Source organism: Ursus americanus, chromosome 6 (assembly GCF_024610735.1).
Source record: "Ursus americanus isolate L20-20 chromosome 6, mUrsAme1.1.p, whole genome shotgun sequence".
NCBI lineage: Eukaryota > Metazoa > Chordata > Mammalia > Carnivora > Ursidae > Ursus > Ursus americanus.
In genome coordinates, this window is record NC_142132.1 from 61,345,558 (window position 1) to 61,360,340 (window position 14,783).

Consider the following 14,783-nt stretch of genomic DNA (forward strand, 5'->3'; position numbering starts at 1 on the left):
AACGGGCTATCTATCCAATGTTACCAAAACAAATTCCAAAGCGGAAACACAAGCTCTATCTACTGGGTTGCTGGGTGAAAAGAACCCGGCAGCTTGCAATCTACCGAATGGCGTAGTATGGTCCTGTTTAATTTCTTTCTTTAATTTTATTTTTGTACATAAATTAAGATTTTACAAAATAACAGATGCATGATCTGGCAAATGATTAATCTGGGGAAACCACGTCATTTACTACATCCGAGCAAGTCGAGTATTTCCTTGAAAAGAGGAGACAGAGCACATTCTGAGGTCCTTGTGAACGTTTCTGAACAGTTACAGGAAAACTCTGTTATTGGAATGTGCAGGGGGCAGGGCATGGCAGAGGGGCCCGTGGCCGTGGCTACAATCTGAGCCCGGGGCTTCTTTTGAAATATACCCGCAGCTCTGCCAGCCGAGTTCACTTAGGGGCTAAAGGCAGCAAGCCGAGGAAAAAAAAAAAAATCTCAACTCACAAACAGGGGCTCTGTCACCGTAATCTAAGGAGGAGGGGAGGGGTGGTTAAATATTATAGCGTAAATGGCACCTTTTCCATTTCAAGTAAAAGCCCTTTTATTTCTATAAACCCTTCTCGACCCCGAGACAATGGGAGGTTTGCATTGTTCAATTTCGTATGAAGCATTCTTGAACCAATGTGTTTCAGTAGTTCTCTCTAGACAGAACCACCTCTTGCATCTCCTGGCAGGTACGACTAAAAATAAGATCTTCCTTTATTTATAGCTTGGTCTAGATGATAATAAATGGTTTCAAGCCCCTTTCAAAACACTCAAAATACATATTTTAGTAATTATTTTATATTTAATTACGATCTCCCTCCAATCTTTTAAATAATACACTTTCAGGCTGGTCTATTCAAGATCCGTGTAAAGGAAGAAGCGAAACTGGATCCCCTCCCGTGTGTCTCTGTTATTCCTCAAAGTCCTTAGAACGCCGAGGCCCCTTGAAACACACCTCCATATTTCCCTCCCTCAGATGAGGTGTGTGGGCCCTGGTGAGCCCAGCAGGGCCAGAAAACAGCCTAAGTATGTCCCTGCACACACTTCAGAGGAAACCATCACTCTTGTCATCCTTGTATCTCTTCTGTGCACTGTTTCACATTTATGAAGTATTTTCACATGCATGATATCATTTCATCCTCCCATCAGCCTGTGAGGTAGATGGTAGGATTCTCATCACAGAGGAAGGAAGGAAGACACAGAGAGGTCACACAACTTGTCCAAGGACACACAGCAGTAGAATGGCCATGTCAGGACTCACACCAATGTCTTATGATCCCAAGAGCAGACTTTCTTTTCACTACATCAAAACAGCCTCTCCATCAGAATGAGCTGGTGAACAGTTCACGTGTGTAGCAGGGTGCTAAGACAGACTCTAGGGACCTTTGCTCCATGGGAGGCAGAGGACTGTGGAGATCACAGCTTCTGCTACGAGGCCTCGACTTTGAGCTGTGGGTCTCTTACTAGGGGAGAAATAGCACAACCACGAGGTCAGCAAGAATCCAAGGGGATGGGTTAGGTTAACAGTGCTCTGAGATTTTACTCTCACCCGGTAAAACTATGGCTCCTTCTACCCTGACCGCGGGTGTATCCAGTTAGAACAGACGTTCTCTATTATGTTCACCACTGAATCATAGATATACCTCAGTTATATTGGAATCCATCCATTCACTCAACCATTCATTCACCAAACATTTCTTGAACATCTCCCATTTGTTGGGTGCTATGCTAGCATCTGGGATGCAACAACGAAAACCAGACCCAACACCGAACATGACCACATCCGTGTGTGTGTGTGTGTGTGTGTGTGTGTGTGTGTGTGTTGGGGGGAGGGATACTAAACATAAACAAGGGACCACACAGATAAACAAAATAATATAGGTGTGAAAAACGTAATGAACGAGAGACCACTGATGGCGGGATAGTTAATGTGTGGAAACTGACCAGGCCCCCCTCTTATACCCGTCATCTAGACTAGGGGGTAGTACCCTGTTCAACACTCGCCTATCACAGAAATGACAAACCTCTTTAAGAATAAATAATGAATTATCAAAAGGAGGAAAAAAGTCTTCCTTACACTAGGACTGAAACTGTGGCAGCAGAGGGCCAGCGTCAAGGGCCACTTGGCATTCGTAAGCCACGTGCAGCTGGCTAGTGGTCTGCGTTAGCCCCTGCTAGTGGCTTCTGGTGTTTCAATACAGTTTTTACCAGGGAGAGTCCATCTGGAGCAAAGACAAGGGCTGAGCCTTCCAGGAAGGGGTCCCTGTTTACCGAGCTTCCACCGGCCGGCCTGGATGAATCAGGCCATTTTGAGATATTTTCTTTCCACAGGAAAGTCATAAAATGTGCTCTTTCCAACTGCTAAATGCTTTTATGCTTTTAAGTACACTGTCCTCCTGGGTACACATCTCCATTTTTTGTGTCCAGATGCGCTCTTAATTCAAACGCTGTCCACGGGCTTTAAAGCGAGAAGTGCCTAAATCCTCCCGTTGTCCAAACCCACGGTGGGTCCCAGGGCCCTGTTAGGAGAGGAGAGGAGGCGAGAACTCCTCCTGGCCCAGCGACGGGGCGTCACGCTCCCAGCTGTACAAAGGTGCCTCCTGCACTAGTGTGGGTTCCTCAGGCCGAAGTATGCATTTGCTTCGGGTTGTATTCTGTGTGTTATCTCTAAAACCCCACTGGGGCAAAGCCAATGTCTGCCTCTCAGTATCTAGCCCCCGGTTCCACTCAGCTGGAAAGTCTGATCTAGCCATGGGGTGAGTTGGACTAGATCTTCAGTGAAGCTGGGGTCTCCTGGTCATGGTCCCATTTCAACATGACCTTCTATTATTTTAGGTTTTTAAGGATACAGAGAACTTCTGGCTCTTTGTTTCCTAAAGAAAATGGCCAAACTCATTCAAGCAATGATTTCTCTTGGATTGTGCTTCCCTTGTCAACTGCTGCTCGGTCCCTGCTTAGATGATAGGGATTCCTGACATCAGTCATTGTCTACTGGCTGCCATCGGAGGGCACTGGCCAGGTACAGAGGCGTGGAGGGGGAAAGTGGAGGATGGAGGGTTGAGGGTGGAGAGATATCATGGAAAGAAAGAGAAATTTCTACTTTCCAGGGTTCATAATTTCGCAGGAAGCATAACCCCATCCGATTGACCATGAAGCAAGATGACAAACGGAGCCGACCGCACCCGAGTAAAGCAAACCAATCTGGGTGCGTGGAGACTTCATCTCACCTCGAAGACACGCGGCAGTTACTTCTTTCCCTGGTGTGGGTAAGACCCAAGAAACTGTGAAAAGCACTGTATGCCTATTATGTTCACGTATGTTCACTGCTTCTAAATATAGTGGTTTTCAAATGGCTCTTTAGAACCCAAGGTGTTTTAGAGGTAACCTGAAACTCACCCTCCACACGTCTGCCAAGAAAGCAGGTCCAGTGGGTGGGAAAGGAATCTGTCCCATCTATAGCTTACTTGAGGAACAAATCCTGTTACTTAAAAAAAAAAAAAAAAAAAAAAAAAAAATTGGGAAACGATTTTAACCCAAGCCATGGCCTTGGAGCTTTTTTTTTTTTTTTACCTTCGAGGTTGCAGGGATGAAATAATGTTGGAATTTTTGTGGCCTGGTTAGGAAACAGCAATCCGAAATCTTGCAGGACTTGAGTGCGTCCATGGCTTAAGAATGCAGCAGATGTGAAGTCAAAAGGAACATTTGCCTGCATGTAGCGTTGCCTGGGCTGCTCTGAGAAACAGCCTCTTTCTCGGGACACCTTGAGGGCGGACTGAATTCAAGGAAGATGACTTTTTTTTCCTGGTAGTACTCCAGGAACTGGAGCCTTTCAAAACTACATGACATCATCCTTGGCCTGGAGAATTCTGAATTAAGCAAGAGGCTTTGTCCGTCCAGAGTACTAGGGTTAGATTCAGAGGATGTCTTGAAAAGATGTCAAAGCCAGAATCTGGTGTCAAAGCCTAATCCTTCCAGCAAGAAGACATGTGACTTCTTCCTCCAGATGAGAAATAATGGTCCCGTCTCACCCGTGGGCAGAGACGGAGCTGCTAACTGGCATTCTTAGAAGGCACCGCTTGCACGGTCCTCTGCCTCTAGGATAAGATTTTCTCAAGACCCACTTCCCTCCTCTCCCTTCTCCCCAGATCTTGCCTCTGGCTCACCCTCACATGGTTAGCCAAATGGAAATCACCTTAGCACACCATCCTCCACACGCCGCATCCTGGTAATACCCAAGCTACTCTTCGAGCTTTAATTGTTTCACCAGACCCTGAAATGAAGACCTCTTTTGCTCCTCAGGGCAGCTGTCTCCAGCTCTGCCCCCTCAACTGTAGGTGACCCTGCTCTAAAATGTTTGGGAGGAGAAGCGGGGTATACGATTGTAAAGGAAGGTTTCTCGCTGCCAGCCAATCAAAATGCCAGGATATTGTTTTTTAGGGAATCAAACCCATTCAATACATTTACGATCTCTAAACCTAAGGATGCAGAGACACAAAATTCATTTCCAGCAAAGGCAGAGGAGGCCAAGAGAACTGAATATAGCCATTAGTCAATGCTTATAAAGGCTTAAAATAAAACTTCTGCTCCTCTCTCTCTTTTTTTTTTAATTCAATTTGAGGGTTGTGAAGGACTGCAATGAAATAATCCATAATCCGCAATTCAAACCAGAAGGTTTGGAATAGTTTATAACCACAAACAAAAACAAGCCAATTAAGATGGCCTCTTTTTATAACCAGAAGGGATTCCAGAGAGATGTCTTTATCCAATCACAAGTTAACAGCAGAGGAGATACATCTACAAATTTTAAACTTGCAATTTTTTACTATTACTGAATGTTTACATCATGCAGACTTCTTGACCCAACTCCTAAGTTCACACATTTTTCTCAAGAATCAGATAAAATCTCAGCTAGTAGTTAGTGTGTCGGGTAAGGCTCAGGGAAGGTACAGAGAACCTACTGAAAGATGCTACTGAGGAAGGTAGGCTATTAGAGGCTTTCCCAAAATATCCCCCAACTAGGGAGAAAGCATGGTAGATACAGAAGAGACTGCTGGGGGTGGAAGACACACGGGATGGTCATTTCTGTATCTCTTTCTTTCCAGTGTTGCTGTGGAGGTTGTGGCAGTTGTGCATAAAGTTCTCAGTGAGTCAGAATCAGCAGAAGTCCCAGATGACCCCTTGCAAATCCTTTCACCTCAGTGGACCTCAGTTTCCTCATTTGTAAAATGAGGGTATGGCCCGGAGCAGGGCAAGTATCTTTCTCCGCACCAAGGCCAATTTGCAAAACACAAAAAGGTTTGGATGCTACGCTTTCCCTCATCCAAAATGAAAATGGCTTATCGGGTCCTGACTTAGCTGGATTACCACTTTACCAAATGGAAAAACCTTCGCTGGAAACTTTGTGCTGCTCTGCAGCCAAAGCAGTGGTAATATTCTGGCAGGCTTCTTTAGCAATGGCGTGAAGACAACTTTCTAATCTCTGATGCTTGACTTAGATGGGGCCACATCGTGAAGCGAAGAGCCACAGGGCCAGTAGGTGAAGCGGGAATAGTCACTGTTACCATTAGCTTTGAATTAACATCACCCGGAGTGCTTGTAAAAAAGGATTCTCAGGTTCTTAGGCCCAGGGCCCACCGCAGAGTTAATGTCTCAGTGGGGAGGTCTAGACAGCTCCGTATACTTTAAAGTTCCCCTTTGAAAATCTGAGCCCTAGTTCTTGAGTGGCCTTTGGGAACCACGGATCTAGAAGATTCCAAGATCTCTTTTGAGCTCTAATGACAAGTCTACACTTGCTTCTGCTATCAGATAATCTGACAGATAAATGTCTTTCAATAACACAGCGATGACGACGTAAGTCCTCAGACAGGATCTTATTCATACATCTGCTGGACTGACTTCAGAACGGAGTTCTCACTGAACATCTCATTTCATTTATTGGTCAATATATACCAACAGAAACATGTGTTCTGTACTTGGGGGATTCAAAAGCTTCAACATAGCATGGGAGTCGCCAAACGCAGGGCCTACAGGGACAGCAAGGTAGTATGAAGCATTAAAAGAAAAATAAAAAAGAAAGGAAGGAGAGAAGGAAGAGAGGGGGGAAGGGAGGAAGGAAGGAGAAATCTTACCAACCGGCTTCATCTAGTTTATGACCCCGGAAGTAGATTTTATAGTTAACAAGGCTAAGGAGATTTGCTGTCTCAGAGGAGATGAAAAAATTGGGGGTGAAGAATGGCAGGGGCCCCATGAACAATGAGGGAGTTGATGGGTAAATAGAGAGAGAAGGAGGGAAGGAGCAATTCCAGAGGTTGCCAGTCCTCTTTGTGGCTCGGCTGAAGAGGCTTGCAGCTCAGACATAACCAGATGCGAGGCAGATGCTGATCCCATCTCCCAGATGCCGATCCGGTCTCCAGATGCACCCCCCAGCCTCTCTCTATGGGCTCCACGTACACACGCAGTGAAGGCAGAACGAGGGGCCAAACAGAACCCTTAGCTTGTTATCAATCTTCTCTGCCTCTCTCCCCACCAACACCCCCCACCCTGCCCCAGCCAGCCTCCAGAATAATTCCAGGGGCTGCCATCCAAAAGCCTGTCTCACAGGGCTCCATCCTCTCTGGACTCGCTTTCGAGGTCACTCGTCCCAGCCACCTGGTCACCTGACTTCACATTACTCAAACTCACTGGGTCCAACATCATTCTACCTCCACATTTTATTTCCCCATCTGGCTTTCTCTTCCTGGAAGGCTGCGATCATTCACGTCTAAATTCCATCTATCCTCCAAAATTCTGCTCAGATGGCTTGAGGGCCACAAGTCCTCCTTCCCTCATTTCTGAATGAAATAGTACTTTACCTGAACAGGGAATGGATCTTTTCCCACCTTGTCTCTTAATCATAATCACCGCCTCTCCTGGAAGCAACCAGAACCCCTGGCCTAGATATCTGTCCATCCTCCAGAGGGTCCCACACAATGCCGCAAACACAGAAGACATACTGAATACGTGTTCCGGTGATTTGCTGATTGCACGGTCATTTGTTATTTCGCGCATTCAACAAAAGAAAAAATACTATGTGTTCAGAATATTGCGAATGCCCTGAAACTTATCAGAAGTTTCTTTTGTGTACTCTACACCCACTTGCTGTTGCATGGAGAAAAATAGATCCTTGTGAAGATACAGAAGATACAAAAGCAGGAAAAACGGATTCTGTGAAATTTGTTGGCAATCTCCCTATCAGTAAACAACAATACATTTCTGGGTTTAAAAAGACATTTCATAATATTGTGCAGTATCACGTAACTTATCTGCAGCTCATACAAATGCGTATTCCTGTTCTTAACATCAAGCATTAGACTTAAAAATCTAGGCTATGGGGCTGACTCCTAAATCCCTGAGACTAGCTCTGAATAAGTTATCTTTTTCACATGGACAAAAGCTATAATTAGCCTAAGGTTTTGCAAAATTATGAGCCACCGTGGCAAGGAGTCAATCTCTTTGTACTATCAACAGATCCAACCAAGTGAAAAATTACATTATTTATTTTTACAGGGGGTGCTTGGTAAAACAAATATTTAAGTAAATTCATGTTTATGAAACACACGTTTTATAATACCTCATATGAACATCATACTGCTTTATAAACAGGTACGTATATCCCAGGTCTTAAATAAACATTTTACACACGCATTTACTCCCATCTTTGAGTTCTGAGTCAGAATTCATAGCAGGTAACTCTACAGTAAATACCAGATTATCCGAATCACATCATGCTTGCCATCTTTTCCCATTCCAAACCCCTGACATCAAGCCATTATATTAGTTCGTGGAACAATATGCTCTATCTGGCAAGAAACACTGGTGATTACGGTGAGACTAAAAATGAATTTCATTTTCTTGACTCTGTGTCTCTTACTGTCGTTTTAGTATGATACAGAGAGTGCCCAGGTTACTTCATAAGGAAAGGAAAAAAAATAACTTCTTATTCATTGCAGAAGAAACTGCACAACTTAATCTGATCATTGTGTGGAGGAGAAAATATTTCCAATGACGACATCTTCCTATGTCAATTGATTTTATTACAGATTTCATCTCTGCGTGCTATATTAATACAGCTCTTTCTTCTTCTTTCAAGATTTTAATCTTAGTTTGTTGCTCTAACGTTTTATTGGTTCAAAATACATGCTGTAAAATCCGTGGCCATCAAAATTTTCCTGTGGGCTAAAAATAACCCGTTCCTGTCAGTTAGAATTAGCTGATAAAGAGTGTCAGAGCCTGTTCTGAATAAGTTTGATAACTTCCTGTTTATGCGGCACTGACCCTTGTCTAATAAAGCTTCTTTGCCCCAGAATAAGAGAAGATTCTGCTGCATTCTATTCCTTAATGGCCAATACTGATTACTTTTGAAAGCCTTTAATACATTTCCCATATTAGACATGAACAGATGTCAGGTATGTTGCCAAGGGAAATTTCTTTTATGCAATCTTGGCTTGTTGTACAATAATAGCCCTTTCTCAACATGGGAAAAAATTACAGACCCAACTAATTTCCCTGACAGGGGAGAGTTACATATGTTTTCCACTTGTAGTTTTTACGACAAGTTTACAATTTTGCCAAACCTGGAACTAATTGGGATCATTTCCAAAAGCGGCCCAATAAACCCCCAAAAGTGTGGAGCCATTTGAGAAGGCAGTCAGGGACGGTTAGCTTTTGTATTTCCTCCAGTTTGGTCAGAGAGGGGGTGGGGGAGTTAGATTGCAAAATTATTTCATTTAAGTTGCTTAAACACTTACTGTTTCATATCCTCCCAGTTTTTGAGCAGCTTGAAACATAGTCCAAAGGTTAACTGTTAGAGGGACAATAAGTATTTAGATAAGCATTGCATTAACATATTTCCAAGAAATGTCAATTAAAACATTTTGTTTTGTTTTATTTTCAATGAGAAAGAGAAAAAAAAACAAAACCCAAAACCAAAACACTAGTACCCCAGAGAGCTAAGTTCTTAGGAAACAATTTGCCAAAGGGCATTCAACCAGAGGATATATTATTACCACTTAAAATATTTCTTAAGAAACAGTCACAAATACGGAAATGGTTCTACTTTGGGGATAAAGGACAACACAGTTTTAGTCCTGTTGCCATCAGCAGACCCAGGGAAGCTAAGTTACAGCGTCCTTGGGGAAAAGTGTGAGATTTCAAAATTAGGGTTGGTCCTGTTCAACCCTTAGAAAGAAGCCATTGATTAAAGGATACTATACTATGCTTCCTTCAGATAAGAACCTACCATAATCAATAAACACCAGCCACTTTAATATATGATTACCTTTTCAATAGAATGTCTGATAGCAGCACTATATTAAGATCCCATACCGTATTTCACTACCATGAGGTGCCTTGTAACCAGTAGGAAGACACCTATTTTACCCTTGAAGTCACAATGACATCACAGATCAAAGGGAAGGAAGATACTCATTCACAGAAGAATGGAGTGCTGAGACCACTTAGTCCCCTAACTTGCCTGTGTGATGTTTCGAATCTATACTCTTCTAGAACAGATTTCTCTTTGCAGGGCTTGCGTAGGTTTATGCTGTTAAACAACGAGGCCAAATTGCTAGCAAGCCTGTTCATTTGTCCCAAACACCATGGAATGGGACTGCTATGGATCTGACTCTTTTACAAGAGGGGAAAATTGAATTTCAAGTAATTCCTTGGTAAGGGAAATGAAGAATAAAATTAAAATTAAAAAAAAAAAGGCTCTTTGACACAACACGTTGGAAAAGCCTCATTGAACCTTGCACTATTTCAAAGCTATCAAGAGCCCTGCCTCGGCCTTGATTTAATCTGAACCAATGCATAATGCAACAAAGCTGTTCATAGTACATTAATTTTACTTCTATTTCAAGCAACCAGTTTTCAGACAAACATTGTAATCATTCGTAGTTATATAAGTTTATAATGGCTGCGAGTGTTCTCTTGCAATCAGTGCCAATTGCTATTAGGTATGTAAATTGTTATGTAAAACATACAGGTTTGACATTCTTCATCAAAATGACACATGGTTTTAATCTAGGAAGATACGTTTGGAGAAAATACTATTTCAAGCCAGGGGCTCATTGCTTTGTGTGCTGCAAAATCCAGACAGAGGCAAAATATATATTCGGTTGTGAAATCAGGACCGGATCTGGGTTTCTTCTCTTTTTCTATGGAATTCTGCTCAGCTGAGTTTCCTTTTCCACTTAAAAATGTATTATGACGCTTAAATGTAATCCAAAATTGGGCTTTCGGTTCAAATCTGAGTATTTTGTGTTTCCTCTGAAGTCAGGTTTTTGTTATCTCTTAACAAATTTGGGGCTTAGAAAATACGTTTTTCTCTTTCGGGTTGTTTTGTCCATCTTTGAATGTCCTCCTCTTTAAAACTGCCTTTTTGCAGGCAACATGTGGGCCTGATAAAGCGACGTCATATTATTATCTCAGAAGAAAGGCGTTACAGACACTCAAGATTGACAAAACAGAAGATGAGAAACTTTCAACATGTCTATTTCCAGTCATAATCAGTGGATTCAAGCCTATAAATATCTCACTGCCACTGCCCCAGAAGGGAACAGTGTAGCGGAAAGGGGCAGGGAGAAAAATTCCTGGGCCGGATGATTTGTCGATTTAGTATAAACAGAGAGAGCATCATCCCCAGATGAGGATTGCAACATAACCCTGAGTCAAAGTTTTTTCCCCATTTAAAGAATAGGCGCAGTTCTGATCTTTCAGAAATGAAAACAAGTATACTTACTCTGTTTAAAACCTAAATAGGGTATTCGTTCTATCGGTGTCTTCCTTTCTTTCATGTATTTGTAAAGTGCCACCAAGAAAGCCTGTTCATCGGCCCTGCACTCCTCACCGATGGCAACCTTTGGCTTCTCTTCATTGGAGACTTTTTTACAATTATTGTGGTTATTCTTCGGCTTGGACAAGGCTGACCTAGCCTCACATTTCACCTGGAAAAGGGGGAAAAAATATGCCACATCAAGTCAAGTACCGCCTCAGAAGACTCACAAAGACACAGCCAGTGATAGCTTCCATAGTGGGGGGTTGGGGGGGCTGAGCCCTGAAGCAGCTTTTTAGAATACGAATTGTTTCAGACCACCGGGTGGTAACTTTCTGGAAAGGGCTGGGTGGTAAACCTCGCAGCCTGTGGGGCCGGATCGTCTCTGTTGCAACTACTCAACTAGCAGAGAAGCGGTCACAGACACACAGGTGAATGGGTATGGCTGTGTTCCAATAAAACTTTATTTATAGAAACGGGTGATGAGGGGGCCACGGTTTGCCAAACTCTGCCAGCCTTAGAGTCCTTACAAGTACGTTGACAGGAAACCAGAAACAGTGTCCGCATCTGGTGGGACCATTCTTTTGCCTCTTTACACACTTTTATTTTCCCAAGGGGCACCATCTGTTAACGTCATTGAACAAAACCCTGTCTTCTTAATAAATAGTTCCATATTTCGCACTTTGAATCAACATGAGAGAAAGTTTATTTCTTCATAGTAAACTTCTCTTGTTGCTACTATTTCCAGTCACCTGAAAAAAAACACATCCATGCCTGCAGACGTTGGCATCAGGGACACCAACAAGGTGTGTTCTGTCTCTCACTTGGGGGAGATGCCCAGATACACCCTCAGTAGGAAACAAAAGATCCCCCTCTTTGATGAGGGCTCCTGGCTTTTCGGTCAGCTCTGAGAATGTAAGAGGAGGTATTAACCTGCCACGAAGAGCAGAGGTCAGCTAAAAACCCAAGAAGAGTAAGTGGAAAGCACCATAATTAAAAAATTAATGGCGGCCAACGTGCCAGATGTCGTTCCTTCCACACTCTAGGTGAATATGGAACTCGGCAAACTGAGCGGCTAACCTAATGTTCCCTCCTCACTGCCATGTTCTACAAGAGGCCTTTGATAGTTGTTAAATATAAAGCTAAGTTGCTGAGCTATTTTAATTGTAAAAGGGGGAAGTACAAAGGGTCAGACTTTGAGTTCAAGTGTGCAAGGGGAATGTGTACATTCTGATAGTCTTTACATCTCCATATCTAACATCGGAGAGAAGAGGGCAAGTGCTGGGGAAATGTTATGAATAAAAATGTCCCACATATTTGACATTGTTTTCCATTTCAGATTTTTTACCCCTTTTTCTCTTTCCCTTCAGCGTCTCCTTCCCAGACCTTAAGAATATAAAAGGCTATGCTTATTTATAAAAGGGAACTGTATCCTCCTGCAAGGGCGTTCTTTAACTTATTCTCTCAAGTGAACATGTGAGGTTAATATCTTTAGACTGGTTCTGGAAAAAATAAAACTTCCTGTACAACTCATTCAACTGGGTCTCTAGATAAGATTTTAGTTTTTAAGGGGCTGTGGAAATGAGACTAAAACATTTTTCCACGTACAATTTTTACTTACAATATTTTCAAACTTTAGTACTTTGTCACATCACATTAAGGGGGACGTCCCGTGAAACTTTGGGTCGTCATCATTTCTCACTGCCAGATTTTAGACTGAGTCTCAAGTTCTGATGAAATCTCTAACTTAATGGCTTTTTGAAATCAGAAAATCATTCCAGTTTTAACCTGTATTGCCCCTGGCCTTTTGTGAGTGCTTACGATGTAGCCAGACTCTGTTCTAAGCACTTTTTGAGGTATTATCCACTTTATGTCCACAACCCTAGCAAGGCACGTGATTATTCTTGCGTTAGAGACAAGGAAACTAAGGCACAGAGGGGATGAGTGACAGCCACAGGATCATGGCCAAGTTAGTAAGTGGTGAGCTTGGGATCTGAACCCAGGCGGCCTCATTCTAGGGCTTGTGGTATTAAACAACTATAATTTACTGACACTCATTAAAAAATGGAATCCATAGTCAAGACACACTTCCATTTCAAAGCATAGCTCACTAGCGGGCATTGCAGGACCTACAGCTTAGAAACGTGGTCTGTCAAGTGAGGAACACAAGATAAAACTAGGTGGTTTCCAAAGTGTAACAGGGCTCCATGCCTTCTATTGTGCATTGAGCAAAGGGAAGGAAACCAGTATCAATTGCAGCCCTACAATGAGCTGGGTACCGTGCCCTGGGCTTCCCACAGTCCACCAAACGTTCATGACAACCGTCAAAGGGAGGTCCGTAACGCCATTTTACAGTTGAGGAAAATGAAGCTCGGCCAGGTTATGGACTTTGTTAGTCAGCTCATGGGGGCAGAACTCTGGGTTTAGACTCAGGTCTGCCTCACCCCAAACCCTGGTTTTGCACACACAGGAGTAGATATAAGATTTGTATGTAAAACAGGCCGAGTCTTAAATTTGCAGCCATCATGGGCTATTATTTATATTATGAGGCCAGAAGCACCACTGTTACGGGAGAATGAGCATTCCCTTGGTGTCTAGATGGCTGCCTAACCTTCTGCCTCAAACTGTGCAGAAACACCCAGAAACAGAAGGAAAGCTCGGACCAGGTGCACAAACCAAGCCCAAAGTCATTCAGACTCCCTGCTTTGCAGAGAAGCTTCCTGGGAAAGCCAGGCTGCCATCTACTGAACTCCATCCTGAACCTTGGGGGGTGAGCCAGCAGGTTTCTCCTCTCGGGGGTGGGGGGTGGGGGCACGCGGATATGCTTTGTAAGAAGTGAGCAATGGTCTTTCTCAGGCTAGCTCCGTACATTTCTTCAGTTAACATAAAGGAGCCCTTTAGGCTATTACTCTGTTTCTGGGTAGGACCTGGCCAAGTTCCTTTCTACATATTTTCACATTTACCCCAAATATTCTCATTTTAATTTAACATTTTGACCTCCTGCAAATTTAAACAGGAGCTGGTCTTCATGTTGACCTTGAGAAAGTGCAACCTTTTGATGGTGACAGTTAATTACTGGATCTGTTTTTCCCAACCCAAACACCTTCTACTTGTTGAGTTCACTAGGAGCTTTGGGGTTTCTAAAGTGATTGAGGAAGTGCTCATTAAAGAATCCACATTTAATGTTTTCAATGAACCACCACCTATTTGATATTAACCACATCCTTTCACTGGACTGAGTTATAACTAATCCAGCCTTCAACTGGGGCAGCAAGATGTGATGAACCAGCAAGAAAGATAAAGCTACAGTCTAATTTTGATGTGGTCACCAACTTGCTAGGAGACCCTCATCTTCTTCCTAGTGAAGCAGGAAGGATAATTCCTGGGGGTGGTTCTGAGGACCAAGCCGGATGAAACATAGTGAAAATAATACAAGTATCACATTTGTGAAATATCAAAGGGATGTTTGTGATTTAAGCGAAAGAACATATAGCACACCATGGATTCCCTCTTTTTGTTCCTTTTAGAATATAAACCACCTGTAATATACTTCTGGCCTTTCGGAAGTGCTTACAGAATGTGAAAAGTCATTTGCCCTCTATCTGTGGAGGCCTTCCACTAGAGGCCTGGACTGAGAAGATTTTTCTTGTACAGGTCACCCCTTGAGTGGGCTTGGGCCCACATCTGCTGCCATAAGATGATTCCAAGGAAATGGCAGGATTTGGTTGGAAGCTTTCAAGACATCTTCAGAGAACCGGTAGCCTCTTCCCCGTGTGACTCTTGCTGTCCTTAGAAAGCCATGAGATCCTCTGTCCCTTAAAAAACAGAGTCTTGCAAAGCTGGCTTTGATGTTCTTATTGAGAGAGAGCAATCTTTTGATGGTGATGGGCAAATTACTCTCTTCCAGCCATGCAGACCACAAATCCAGGGGTTCTCACCCT

At 43.1% G+C, this 14,783-nt stretch overlaps 1 protein-coding gene across 3 annotated transcripts in view; it reads right to left on the reverse strand.

Annotated features, from left to right (window-relative positions):
* Nucleotides 1-14,783, reverse strand: part of ARID5B (AT-rich interaction domain 5B) — a 176,366-nt gene that overhangs the window by 26,003 nt on the left and 135,580 nt on the right. For all 3 annotated transcript variants that reach the window (XM_045783334.2, XM_045783336.2, XM_045783335.2), the window contains 2 exons: nucleotides 10,810-11,014; nucleotides 8,819-8,871 (listed from right to left, as the gene is read on the reverse strand). In XM_045783334.2, the coding sequence (XP_045639290.2) occupies nucleotides 8,819-8,871; nucleotides 10,810-11,014 (258 nt within the window). The remainder of the gene's footprint in view (nucleotides 1-8,818; nucleotides 8,872-10,809; nucleotides 11,015-14,783) is intronic.